The sequence below is a fragment of the Protopterus annectens genome, chromosome 4.part0, assembly GCF_019279795.1.
Source record: "Protopterus annectens isolate FY-2018-M chromosome 4.part0, PAN1.0, whole genome shotgun sequence".
Classification (NCBI taxonomy): Eukaryota; Metazoa; Chordata; order Ceratodontiformes; family Protopteridae; genus Protopterus; species Protopterus annectens.
Window position 1 is genome coordinate 861206688 of NC_056733.1, and position 14082 is coordinate 861220769.

The 14082-nt window shown below is 39.0% G+C and overlaps 1 protein-coding gene across 1 annotated transcript in view; it reads left to right on the forward strand.

The window, feature by feature from the left end:
* LOC122800357 (guanylate-binding protein 1-like) overlaps positions 1–13807 on the forward strand; it is a 598755-nt gene extending 584948 nt beyond the window's left edge. The window contains exon 4 of the mRNA XM_044069807.1: positions 13688–13807. Coding sequence (XP_043925742.1) covers positions 13688–13807 — 120 coding nt within the window. The remainder of the gene's footprint in view (positions 1–13687) is intronic.
* Positions 13808–14082: the final 275 nt, after the last annotated feature.

Here is a 14082-nt window from a genome sequence, read left to right on the forward strand (position 1 = left end):
TGAAAACAATTTGTTAGCCAATAAGCATAAGAAGCTTTCAAGGGATGCCATCGACTTTGCTAACAATAATCTCTTTGTGTGGCCTAGGGCCAATAATGTTGGAGAAAGAAGCAATGCCCGCAATAACCAAGAGAGACGTAAACCAGAGGCAGTAGAAAACAATCGATTAAATAAAGCACTCAATACGTCTCAGGCCACTGCCAATGTAATATCTGCCCAATCCATTGACCATAGAGAGATGGCCTTAGAACCTAGTGGTTTGGTACCCATTCAATTAGAAGCAACAAGGAATGAAGGCCAGGCCAAAGCAGATAATGTTGTATTATTGAATGAAGTTACATCACCACGAGCTGTTGGCTCAGTATATACCACGCCCAATGAGACATTTGGGAACCAGACGGAGCCTCAACTAACCAAGAACATAGTGGTGTCCAACAGTATTCAAAGTTTATCCAGTAGCGTAAGAAGAAAAATACAATTGGAGATGCAAAATACCTTGGATTTTCCATTACCCATTCGGGCAGGGAGGAAGAGGTCCCTGGATATGGACATCGACAGAGGAGCCAAGAGAAAGGAGTTCCCACAAGTCCAGCAACAAAGAACATTGCAAAGGTACTGAAACCCCAATCTTTAGTTTTTAATATCTCTAAATATAATTTAACTGAACATGAGAATGCAGTTCTCAATAGAGGGTTATCTTTCATACCTACATCGAATGTTGACATCAGTCAAGTCATTATATCCCTTAGGCTGTTTGTTCGTAGGATAGCCCTGAAGTTGTTGTTTAATACTCAAGCAGATAATCATGATGCTTTATTTTCAACAGAATTTAGAAGGAGGAGTACTTTTACTCCCCATCTTCAGGCTAACTTGGAAGTTTTCATAAAAGCAGTAGAGAACAGCATATATGATGATTTGCGCTTCAATAATAATATCACCGAAGGCAATTTAACTAAGATGGAGCATGATGCCCTAAATAGTTTACGTAATAATCAGAGTATTATTATTCGACCAGCAGACATGGGAGGGCCAATTGTGGTGTTGGATAGTGACTATTACATCGAAAAAATGTCACAGGTGCTTGATAATACTTCCTATCAAGTGATATCCTCTGAACAAGTACACAGTATGCAAAGTAACATCCATTGTAGTTCATATGAATGTAAGTGTATGGGTCTTATCAGCGAGGAACTATTCAAGTATTTTTTGGTTGACATTCCTTTAATACCCACTATAACGGGACTACCAAAGATTCATAAAAACGTATACTTGCCAGAATTTAGACCTATTGTGTCAGGATCAGGGTGGCTGACAGAACCCCTGTCCATCTACCTGGAGTATGAACTTAGAAAGCTTTTGAATGCGCATGAATATGTGCTAAGTGACACTGAACATTTTCTAAAGGATTTGTATAAGGGGATGAAAACAATACCTCATGTTGACAATGTCCTACTTGTCACCATGGATGTTGTATCGTTGTTCACTTGTATTCCTAATGATGAAGGACTTATGTACTTAAAGTGGTTTCTGATGGAAGTTGTGAAACTAGACCAATGTAAAGTTGATTTTCTGTGCCTCCTTATGGAACTGGTTTTAGACAACAATGTGTTTCTGTTTTGTGATACATGCTATAAACAGAACAGTGGGTGGCTATGGGCACGAGCTGTGCCAACAGTTATGCTAACCTGGTGATGGCTACTTTTGAAATCAAACATATCATTGGCAACACACAGATTAGATTTTTTAAGAGATTTGTTGATGATTTGTTTTTTGTATGGGAGGGATCAGTAGAATCCCTAAATGAATTCCATATGAAGCTTAACCAGATTAGCACCTTTTTGAAGTTTACTATTAAATACTCTCCAGATAGCATAGACTATCTAGATGTTAATGTGTATAAAAAGGAAGGAAAAATCTGTACCAAGGTGTACCATAAACCATGCCATAAGCCCTTGTATTTACACAGGCAAAGCATGCATAGTCCGCATATTTTTAATAATATCATTAAAGGACAAGCCATGTGTTTGTCCAGATTGTCAAGCACAGATGAGTTATTCGATAGTGAACTGATGCAACTCGAGGAAGGTTTGGTCAGCCGTGGATATCACCCCAATGAAATTCGAAAGGTTTATTCCAATATTGACTACATTAGGGCCAGCAGAGCACAACCTTTTTTCTATGAACACACTAGACAGGTCGGGAGTAGACCTCACCGACCTCGGCATGAGTCCTTCGTGATACCGTATGGAAACAATGTTCATCTTGTTATGGAGGCGGTAGCTAGGCATTGGAACATTCTCACCACTGATGACCAGGTGAAACATATAGTTGGTATTGAACCCAATTTTACGTTCAGCAACATGCAATGTTTGAAGCAACTTCTATGTCATAGTCAGAATCACCGCTCCACTGGCACCCTATCTCCTATGGGGTTCCAACGCACTAGTAGATGTGGAGAATGTCCCCAGTGTACATACATAGATGAATCCCACTTTTTTAAACATCCAGACACTGGCAAGTTATGGGATATCAGGGAAGATTCTCAATGTGATAGTAGACACATAGTTTATGTTGCACATTGAGTACAATGTTTTTGCTTTTACGTAGGAAAGACGGACAGGTCATTGAGAGAGCGGATCAGGGATCACAATTATTGCCTAGCAAGGCAAGATGAGTGTAGTGCCCTGGCTAAGCACACTTTGAAGTTTGGAGCATCACATACTTTTTTATTTCAAGTGCTGTATAAACAGAAGTTATCAAATAGGCTAGGAGATGTTACCAACATCACAGAAGAAGCTGAACTCAGCTGGATGTTAAGGTTAGGAGCACACAGAGGGAGGGGTCTAAATGAAGTGGTCTCCCTAAAACCACACTTAAAAAGTAGAAGACTTTTGCGATAGCCTCGTATACATTTTATACATTATGCTTGTAGTCAGACCTCCTGTTATCTACAGCTTCTGCTATATATTTTTTGTCACATGCAATCAAGTTGAAGACTTGGTCCATAGTTTTTTGCATACCCTATGCATGCAGTTAGATATCTATATATTTAATGGTTATTCACCTCCCTTTGTATGTTTTCTGTATAATTTGTATGTTTACAATATGTACGATACTGTTGCCTTCACATTACAGCGCTCAAGGCTGAGTCCCGAATAGTGTTATCTATTTACTTTCAACTCTTGCTCATCAGCAAAGCAGCACTTGGTATTAGTAGGTTTTATTGGATGTATATAGTGTTTACTCTATCTGTGTTTTATGTTTTTCATATACACATGCATAGAGTATTATCAGTTTTACTTCTATTGAAAGTTCTATATGCTAGGTTAGTGTGCATGTGGTCATGGTCTAGTAAACCATTTTTGAGGTATTTTAAAGATTTTAAAGATTCTATGATTTTAATACATTCATGCGATGTTTATATTACATTAAAGTAAAGATTCATTGAGGTTACGAGCAGATAGCACTTTAAATGGATATTCATCTCCTCATTGGTTGGTGACGACACTCCATGCTATTTAAAATTTTTGTTGTTCAGTTTTGAATTGTTTGTCTGATGAAGCGGCGTTATTTTGCCATGAAAGCGCTCACTCATTAAATCTGTTTTTTATGCTATCCCAAGTTGCTTGGAGTTATTTGTGACTTTGGCATTGGAGTTTTGAGTAGTAAACATGCAATTTCATCACATACAATTTAATTGAAGCTAACGCTTTGTCTTTTGAAGCGTTTACATCAACCAGCAACAGTTTTGCCAGCATACGCTTCTGCACCAAGCTCTTGCGAGTTGATGACAGCATTGCTTGTGTTTGAATTGGCACACGGCTCCTTGGGGTTTGATTCTTGATTTATTTTTTGGGTTTATATATATATATATATATATATATATATATATATATATATATATATATATATCTATATATATATATATATATATATATATATATATATATATATATATATATATATATCTCGCTATGTATATATATATATATATATATATATATATATATATATATATATATATAGAGAGAGAGAGAGAGAGAAAGAGAGTGAGTTTGCTATCAAAAAGTTGAAAATCAAAAAAAATCTACCTTGAGGCATTTGTGCTGAATCTGCTGTATGAATTGTACATCTACAGCATAAGTGTTTAAGTGTTTACAGTTGTGCAAGGGGCAAGACTCCCTGCACTCCCATGCCCCTGCAAACTATATATTCCAACTATGAGATCACACTACAGTGAGGAAAAGGGTAAATTTCCCAATCCCCAGTGTAGTACAATCTGTTGTCAGACAGTCAAATGCACACTAGAGAATGTACACTACCTTTCGCTACTGTGCATTCGAACATTTTCAGAAAGACATTATGGAAACTGGAAAAGGCACATTTGTCTATTCCAGTTTCGTGCAAGTGCCATTCCACATTTTGATAGCAAACCTATATATATATATATATATATATATATATATATATACATATATATATATATATATATACATATATATATATATATATATACATATGTATACATATCTATCTCTCTCTCTCTCTCTCTTTCTCTCTCTATCTATATATATATATATATATATATATATATATATATATATATATATATAGATATATATATGGTTTACCTTTGAAATCTTGAAAATCATGTTGTCGATCGGCTTGTTGTGTGAACTGAAATCCCGAATCCTGGATGTCAAACGTCATGTAAGTTCGAAACTCACCAAATCGAACAGCAGATTCGCTGAGTTTCGAGCTCCAATGTTGAACACGCAATGTAATGCAGGGGGGCAAGCCCCCCTGCACCCCCCACATCCCCCTGCTTTAATATTCTAACTCCAAGATCACACTAGAGGGGGAAAGGGTCCATTTCCCGATCCCCACTATAGTGCAGTCCGTACCCAAAATGCCGAGTATGCAATGAGTGAATGTCATTGTGCATTCGCTCAACATTTGATGCATTTTATTTCATCTATACGAAAACTGGAAAACATCCTTTCACACAATCCAGTTTCACATATGTGCACTAAACATATAAAGGTAAACTGCATGTATATATATATATAGATAGATAGATATACACAGTCTTTGTCCTGAAGAATAAAGGACACAGTTTGAAAAAAACTATTTTCTATTTACGCTGACCAGTTAAAGGAATGATATTTATTCTCAAACCTGTGTTTCAAATCCTCACAGTAAGAGGACAGTAACTTTACATTGGTGTCCAGAAAGCTATACCTTGGGATTCATTAGAGGACCTAATATGAGATGTATGGCTCATTCTAAAAAGGCCCTGCTCCTACAATGTCACAGTTTGTGATTCAGACACATGCTAGTTGTGATGAGGTTAGACTATTATTGGCTAGTTTGCATATTAAGAATTGCATTTACTATCATGACTTTGTGGTAGTAAACTGCTACTTGTATAGGCAGTGATATTCTCCCCAGTCACTTTACCATGTACACGTCCATAAAACACAAGCACACACCCTGCTCTCCCCATACCTGTCCCTAAGCTGTCTGACCTCCTGTGAGTCCCCACACTCTCAATACAGTTGAAGTGCCATTATGACAGTTATCTATTATGCTTGGTATTCCAGTGTATTCCCCCACCCATGAGCCTCATTCTACTGCTGATGCCTTTTCAGCACTTTAAAAGTAATCCCTGGTGTTCTGGTGTACCCTCCCACCCCTGATCCTGATCCTCGTTGTGCTGTCAATTCCATTGTAGCACTTGTTTGCTTTAAGAGTATTTTTTGTCATCTAGTGCCTCCCCCCACTCCTCAGTCCCCAGCCTTTTGGCCATGTCCAGTACTGTGACTTGGTAGTGATGGCCATTCCATTTACATGGCAGAGTGATTTCTTGAATCACTTGGTAATATAGTTGTCTTCCTGCAGGCAGTTCTGGGAGGAGAGCACATTGTTAATTAGCACATGCTACTCCGCTGTAATGCCTAATTAGCATTAAGCATGGCCACGGAACCAGCCCTATGCTGTCCTGCATGTCTTCTTGGTAGAGGACCATGCATCACTGTGTTACAGCAGTTGCTGAATTGGGAAAAGGTACTGTGACATATAAGTGGAGTTATACACACCATGGTACCTTAATGAATCCCAACCCTAGTCTTGTATGAAGTTTCTTTATCTATATAACTGGATAGGTAAAAACTGTACTTTACTTAGGTAAACACAGTCTGTTGTGTTAATGTTCAAATTTCATGAGTCTTTTTATTGTAGTCTTAGTTGCTCATAGGGACCTAAACCTTGTCAGCACAATAAACAGAACATGCTGGAGGGATAGATTCCTGTCCCAGAGACTTCCCATACTCTGGAACAAACTATATATCTATATCAAACAAAGCTCCTCATTAACACTCTTCAAGAAAAATATTGATAATTGGATGGGAAATAGGAAATTCACCCTGGGGATCACTTCTGTGTGTCTGCTTGACAGAGGCACAGGAAAATAATTTTCTTGGGTGGTGAAAGCTAGGGTTCCTTTTTGACTAGGCTTATATAGGCCCTATGGCCAATAGCCTAGTACCTACCTATGAACAGGAAGTACACTTGCCTTTGGGGCTGGAAGATCAGAAGGCTACAGGTTCTATTCCCATACCAGGTAGTTGGATTAATTTTCAAATACTGAAACTGCAGTGCAGCATAAGGTGTGCCGCACTCCTGACTGCACCATATGCCAGATGGGAGACGAAACAAAGGGCCTTCTGCCTGAGGTGGTGGTGGTGCAGGTGAATGTGAAAGATCCCATGGCACCCCCTAAAAAAGTACTGGTTCTATATAATTTATTTATGTATATATATATATATATATATATATATATATATATATACATATCATTACACATTATTTATAACTATATTCAAGGAATGGTAATTGACAAGTTCCTTGCAGGCTTCTCTAAGCAAAATCAAATAAGTTACCATTTCCTTTGTGTGCTCTCGGCTACTACATGTCGTTTATATCATGTACTGTAATAATTTACAAATGCTTTCACATTTTAAATTTCCTTGATCCACTTCTAAACTACCACTCTCATAATTCCTGACTTTAGTTGTAATCTTTTCAACCTTCTATTGTCTCAAATGTTGAGCTAATAATGTAGTTACTCTATGGTTATTTAAAAAATAGTTGTTCTAAAACTGATGTTCTGTATTAATACATATTTGTGAAGTACTCTTACACATGCATTCTAGCTTTTTTCAGCCGATCTTCATTGTTTCTTTTTGTTGTGCTCCACATGTTATTTTGTGCTTTGGTAAATCTCTTACTTTTTAAGTCTTTTAGATGCGTATTGTGACTATCATTCCATATCTCATTTGCTTTCATTGTGACCACATTTCCAATCTTCAGTTTAAAGTTATCCCAGTTCTTTGCAAGCTCTTTACTGATTAGGTTAATTTCGAATAACAGTTAAAATTTGTGCTTCGCAATCGTGACATTGCTTCAATTTCAGAAGAAGTACTTAAAAATTCCAGTGTTCTTCACAAGATACTTTTACTTGCTTAGAAAGCCTAACTTGTATAGTTGCATGATGTGACTATTGCCTGCTGATTTGCATTGCATAATATATTAGTTAATTTTCATTCACCATTCATTTACTCCCCTCCCATCATAGTGCTCTATTAAAAGCAGCATAACACAGTCTGCAGTTTGAAAACAAGGAATCACCAAAAACTGGCAACAGGTCAAAAAAGTAACTAAAAAACCATATGCCAAGACCCCGGAAGAAAACACAATGAAGCTCACAGACAGGCCGACTTAGTCAAGCCTTGTAGTTGTTGATTTAACAGTGTAATCCACAGAAATCCACAGGATAAAAACGCCAAGGAACAAAGCTTTTCAGCTGTTAAAATAGTTTAATCCAAGCATTCGCTTCACAGGAAAAAACACTGAATTCACACTAGCGCTCCAAATGCAAGTATGTTTTCGTTTCAAAAAACTTCCTCAGATGTGGGCTGGTAACTACATCAGTGCATATACATATATATATATATATATATATATATATATATATATATATATATATATATATATATATATGTGTGTACAGCAATTAACATTTAAAACCATGTTTTACTGCTTATTACTGTAGTGCTTTGAGTTTTGTAAGCAGGATTACAATAGTTTTTGGGGTCAGAGAAATTCCTAGGAAGCATACATTCTTTATTACATTCTTATAATAGAAAATGGTAGTTCAACTTTGCTCCACAAGATGGCATTGTATTAAAAGTTTTAAAAGGTTTTAGAGATTTTAAAGTTTAAATGAAAGTAATAAAAGTGACTGTATCAAAGAATTTGCAAACTTTTAGACAACTGGTATGATATTTGATTGTTATCATTAGTACAATTAGGTCAATAGTACTTTTTATGCAACAAATAAGGCATTTAGAATGTGCCTTTAAAAGTTTCCTGGCGTTTTTATCCTGTGGATTTCTGTGGATTACACTGTTAAATCAACAACTACAAGGCTTGACTAAGTCGTCCTGTCCATAAGCGTCATTGTGTTTTCTTCCAGGGTCTTGGAAAACAGCGAATCGGATGACAATCTTCATATATTCTTGACTGATGAGTTATTGTTCTGATCCTCGGAACTGATCCAGCTGTTATATAACTCACTCCAGCCAAAAAACTCTCAAGCTAGTAGTCAACCCATAATGCCCCTCTCTACATTACCTCAGATCTCGTTTGCCAGTCTTATAGAAAAGACATGTCAGCCAAATCTCTCTCGCAGCTAAATATATTTTACAGATATATAAAAAATTTTCTAACCTTTTTCTAACTTTTTGTTTTAGTTGATTTACTTAGAAATATTTGATCTTTGTCTACCTTTTTCTCTTTGTGTGTTCATTTTCTTTAACCTGTACCCTTGGGTACTTCTTGCCTACCATAGCTGGTAGTTTCCCTTCTCTTCTCCTCCTTTTACCATTGGTAATCTCTCCTACCATCATTGGTAGGTTTCTTCTCTATTTCTACTTGGTGATTGTGTGTTTCTTGATCTCTTGCCCTTTCTAGTCCTATAATGGCAGATAAATCAAAATTAGTCAATGGGTTTAAACAGTGTCAAGCAGAAAAATGCTGAATTCGGATGGTCATGACAAATGTGTATACTGCTTGTGTGTTTCTCATCTTGATGTAGAGTGCTGTATCTGCCAGGCTTCAGTAATAGAGCCTTGGTGGAGCATAGAAATAAATTAATCCTTAAAAGGCTTCTTAAGGCCCCTTTGGAGGAAGCATTGTCTAAGGCTGACAAGTCTCCTCAGGCCTCTGGCGCAAAATCTGTTCATTCGGTGCTGACATCTCCATCGGCACAGACATCTAAAAAACATGAACCCACTTTGGAATGAAAATCTAAGATTCCAAAGATTTCAGAATGCACCAAATCCTCTGCACTGACCTGTACCTCAGTGCCATGGGCACCGACCATGACACTGACTCCAATAATGACCCCTATGTCAGCACTGACTATTTTAGTTACCACATCGGTACAGACATCTCCTGCAGCCCTGCAGCTCTTGCCTTCTTCCCTGGTGCTCAAGACTGAATCTTTCTTTGTACCCAGGACTTCATATTCTATCAATCGACTCCTTTCTGGGTCATGTCCCTAGCCCCTTCCTAGAGAGACCTGAATACCCTTTGAGTTTGTCTGTTCACTCCACCAGGAATCTTTCTGAGAGTTGATATAGTGAGGTTGGTGGATCGGCTTCTGAAAGTTAGGGTTTTTCTCCATCTTCTCAGCCCCCTCCTGGGCCAGGGGAATTCTGCTCACATATACTCCTCCTATGACCTCTTTGCAGGCTTTACAGCTTTTGGCTCCATCCACACAGGCTACTATGGTCTCAGCACTGATAACGTCTTTGTCTTGGGTTCTGGGCATGGCTCTAACTCTCTCAGTGCCTTCAGAACTGACAGTTCTCCAGGATTAGGCCTCCACCATCGGTTCTGGAGGGTTTGAGTCGACTACTGTTTTAATTTGAAGCTGGCCTTATCACTTCACATGGCATGGCTGTGGGCCCTTCCATGGCTCTGGTTATGCAGCTGGGTCTCTCAGGGCAGGGTGTGATTCTGGTTCCAAGTTTGTCTGTCTTGGTTCTGGGCTCCCATCCCTCCTTGGGGGGGCCTGCCTTTCAATTTATAGTGAGAGCTTTGGTCACTGCTTCTTCCCAGGTGGCTCCTTTGTTACCAGAGTCTCACCTCTTGACCCATGCGTACCCAGAGTTTCCACCAACCTCTTTACCCAGACAGTAAACTCCAAGCATGCAAGACATACCAATTAAGGGTCATCCCTCTTCTGAGTCCTCTTCAGATATTCCCACTGAAGAGGCCCTTGGAAGAAATTGCACAAGAGGAAACACCTGGACTCTCCTCAAGAGTCTTTCACTGCAGATATGGATTTTGATGAGGAGGAGGGTTCCCCCATCACCACCAGAAGACTTCTCCTTTCGAGACATTCTGGAGATCATTAAACAGAGGGGTGACCTGGAAGCCCAAAGATCCTTCCTCCACAGAGTTTGTGTACTTGCAGGTCTTTGGAGCTCACCCATCTACTTCATGGGTGACTCCTCCCACTGATGATCTCATTAAATTGATCTCTCAGTTAGCTTGGAAGGCCCCTGACTCAATAGAACCAATTACCCAGAGACCAGATACAATACTTTCTGCTCCTGAAGATAATCAGCACTGGGCAAAAAGATTAGCAGTAGATGCTGTGGTGGTGGCAGCTGCCACTAAAAAGGAACTAGCTGAGGAAAGTTTCACTGTTCATCTCCCTAACTGGGAGTCAAGAGCGATGGACAGATTTGGGAAGCGGGTTTATGCATCGACCTTTACCATTAGATCCTTCAACTTTTTGGCACATTTTACTAAATTCCAGAGGGATCTTGTCAAGGAGCTGTGGGATACCTGAGCAGGAGCAGTAGCTGAGGAGATCCAAGAAAAAGTGGCCTCCCAGTTAGCTACCCTAGAGTCTATCTCAAATTCATCCATAAGGCTAATTTCACATGCAGCCGAAGGGGTGACCACGTTAGCAGGTTCAGGTGTAGCAATTCGACAACATGCTTGTTGTGCCTGTGTAAGTTTGTGGAACCATTCAAGTCTTCTTTCATCAATGCTCCCTTTGATGTATCCTCCTTGTTTGGCCCCAAAGTTAAGGAAATTCGATCCAGGTGTGAGAAAGATTGAAAGACCCTGTCTACAGTGGGCATATGTTTTTCCTGCTCTCCAATGAGCCTATTCCAGGAATCAGAGGAGTGGAAATATGTGGTTCAAGAGGTCCCAGAGGCCTTTCCAGGACATACTTGATATGGACTCCCCTGGAGGCAGAGGGGGGGGGATCCAATGGAAGACACATCCTAGAGGCAGAGATGGCCTGCAGAACCAGGGTTCCAGGGAGTCCTTCTCTTGCCAATCCTATCAGTACTCCTGAATGAAGGCCAATTGCTTGCTTCTGGAGGCAGTTGGGGGAAGATTTTCTTTGCACCTAATAGCCTGGCAACAAGTAACCACAGATTCCTGGGTGTTAAGAAGAAGTTACTTTATCCCCTTCATTCTTTATCCAAGAACTCACACAAGACTCCCTGATGTTCCACCCAGTCAGAGGGACCAATCAGCCTTGGAAATACAGAAGCTGCTAGAAAAAAAGAGTTATCCTAATTGTCCCACCAGTCCAGGTAGGATCTGGATTCTACTCAAGGTTCTTTTTAGTGGCAAAAAAGACAGGGGACTGGAAACTAAGTCTGGGTCTCAGCATTCTAAACAAATTTGTTGAACAGTCCAAGTTCCAGAGGGTCACAGTTCAGTCAATACTTCCCTTTCTTGAGGAAAATGATTAGATGTGCTCTGTAGACCAAGGCATGTATTACCACATAAAAATGGACAAATGCTCAATAAGGTTCCTCCGTTTCTGGCTAGGAGCCAGTCACTATCAGCTTAAGGTGCTGCCCTTTGGTCTCACTACAGCCCCCAGGGTGTTCACTAAATGTATGGCAGCAGTAACAGCTCACTTGAGACTGCACAGATTCCAGGTATTTCCATATCTAGACGGCTGGCTCATCACTACTTCCACCAGATGTCTATTGCTTCGGGTCACAGAATTCATCCTGAAATTGTTTCAGCAGCTAGGAATCATAGTCAACTTTACAAAGTCTCAACCTACCCCCTCTCAGGATATGGAATTTATCGGAGCTTATCTCAACACTCTCTCTTGTATGGCTTCTCTGTCTCCCTACAGGCTATAGAAAATAAAGTTCATTCCCTTCTGGGCTCAAAGAAATAACCACCCTGCTAGTGCTTCAAGCATTATGGTCCATGGCAGTGGCAAACACTCTGGTAGTGAGATGTCCATGTGCTGAGCCATTTTATCGGAAAGTCTTTGTAGTCATTTGACTCAGTCTGGTACTGCTGTAAACCTCAAGTTGTCTCTGCATGACCTGTCCTCAAGTTCAAACAGTTTGTGACACTTGTTCATATTTTAGTTGCTGTTGATCCATTTTTCATTTGTCTCATTTTTCAGTGGTTTGCATACTAGTTATTTCCTCTGACTGCCTGGTTAAAACATCAACTGCCTGGTTAAAACATCTTCTGTTTCCATCAGTCTTATTTATATCTGTACATTCCAACAGGGATCCAGTAATCTTGAAAATCTCAAAGTGCATTTAGTCAGTCTTCCTCTCCAGGGTGACTGGAGTTTCCTCCGTCAGCTAACATTACCATCTGCTTTTCCCACCTCTGCTCCACCACACTGATTTAAATTTCCTTCTTGCTCTTCCATATATACAATCTACCAATTTCTGTTGGCAAGTTACAGTAGTTTGCAGACATTTGCTGTTTTAAATTGTTCTTTGCCTAGAGCTCTATTTTTAGTTGCTCAAACTGCTGTCTCCGTCTTGGAATATCAGTACTTGTATTCATTTGTTTCATTAGTTAAGTTGATTGGTTGTCTTTAATAAAAAAAATAAATAAATAAATAAATAAATAATAATTTGGTTGATCAGTTTTATTTTATCCAGCAATAAAATTACACGAGCATGAAAAAAATGTAACATTTAAAATGCTTAACCGATGCTGTTATATAGTTAATAAGGTCAGTCTGAAGGTGAGCAGCAGTTTTAAAAAGTATATGATTTTGCTCTTTGACCCCCTTCTGTTTTATCATGTCTGTTCTTTTATTGTGTTTTCCTTTTACACCAGATACTTTAGGATTTCTGTTAAGCACTTCCATTCTATTTATTTGCTAATTATGTTTTCACAAATATTTATCTTCTGTAGATTCAGATGTGGGTTAGTTTATTTCTGTGTTTCTGTTATTCATTTCTTAAGTTCACAAAATTAAGAGCAGCAAGTGTTAGGATACCAGTATGAAGAAATTTCTTTCAGGGCTAATGCATAGCCCTATTCAGACTATCCCACTTGGAAGTGGTACTGAGCTGTCTCTGACCTTCTGTCTTTAGAGGTGGGTGCACTATCTGCTGAGACAGGTGTGGTTTCATGTATACTTAAATGTATGTTAAAATAGTCTGTGCTGATAATTTGCAGTAGTTGTCCATTTTATCTCCTTTATGCATGTAAAAGCTTAGGTATGCAAGCAAATATAAAACCAGTAATTAATTGTTAGAATGTTAAATAAAGTAATGACTGATGACTGATTTAATGTTTTTTATTTCCTTTTCAGGGGGATGAGAACAATGATAAATGGCTGTTTGCATTAGCAGTTCTCATGAGTAGTTTGTTCGTGTACAACAGCATGAATAAGATCGATCAACATGCGCTGTCTGATCTACAGTATCCTTAAAATCTGTTCTCATCTTCATTTCTGTTGTCTACATTAAAACAGATCTACAAAGGAACATATATATTTTCAGCACTGAAATGATCAGCCAGTTCCCAAAGGGGAGCCTTGCAATAGCCAGACCCATTCATTCACAGTAACCCAACACTGTCACCATCATCATCATCATCATCATCATCAACATCATTATCATCATCATCATCATCATCACAGTGTTCAGTCTCACATAGGGGTTCCCATTGGGAGTCAGTGTGCATCAGGGTTCAGCTCTGAGCCCA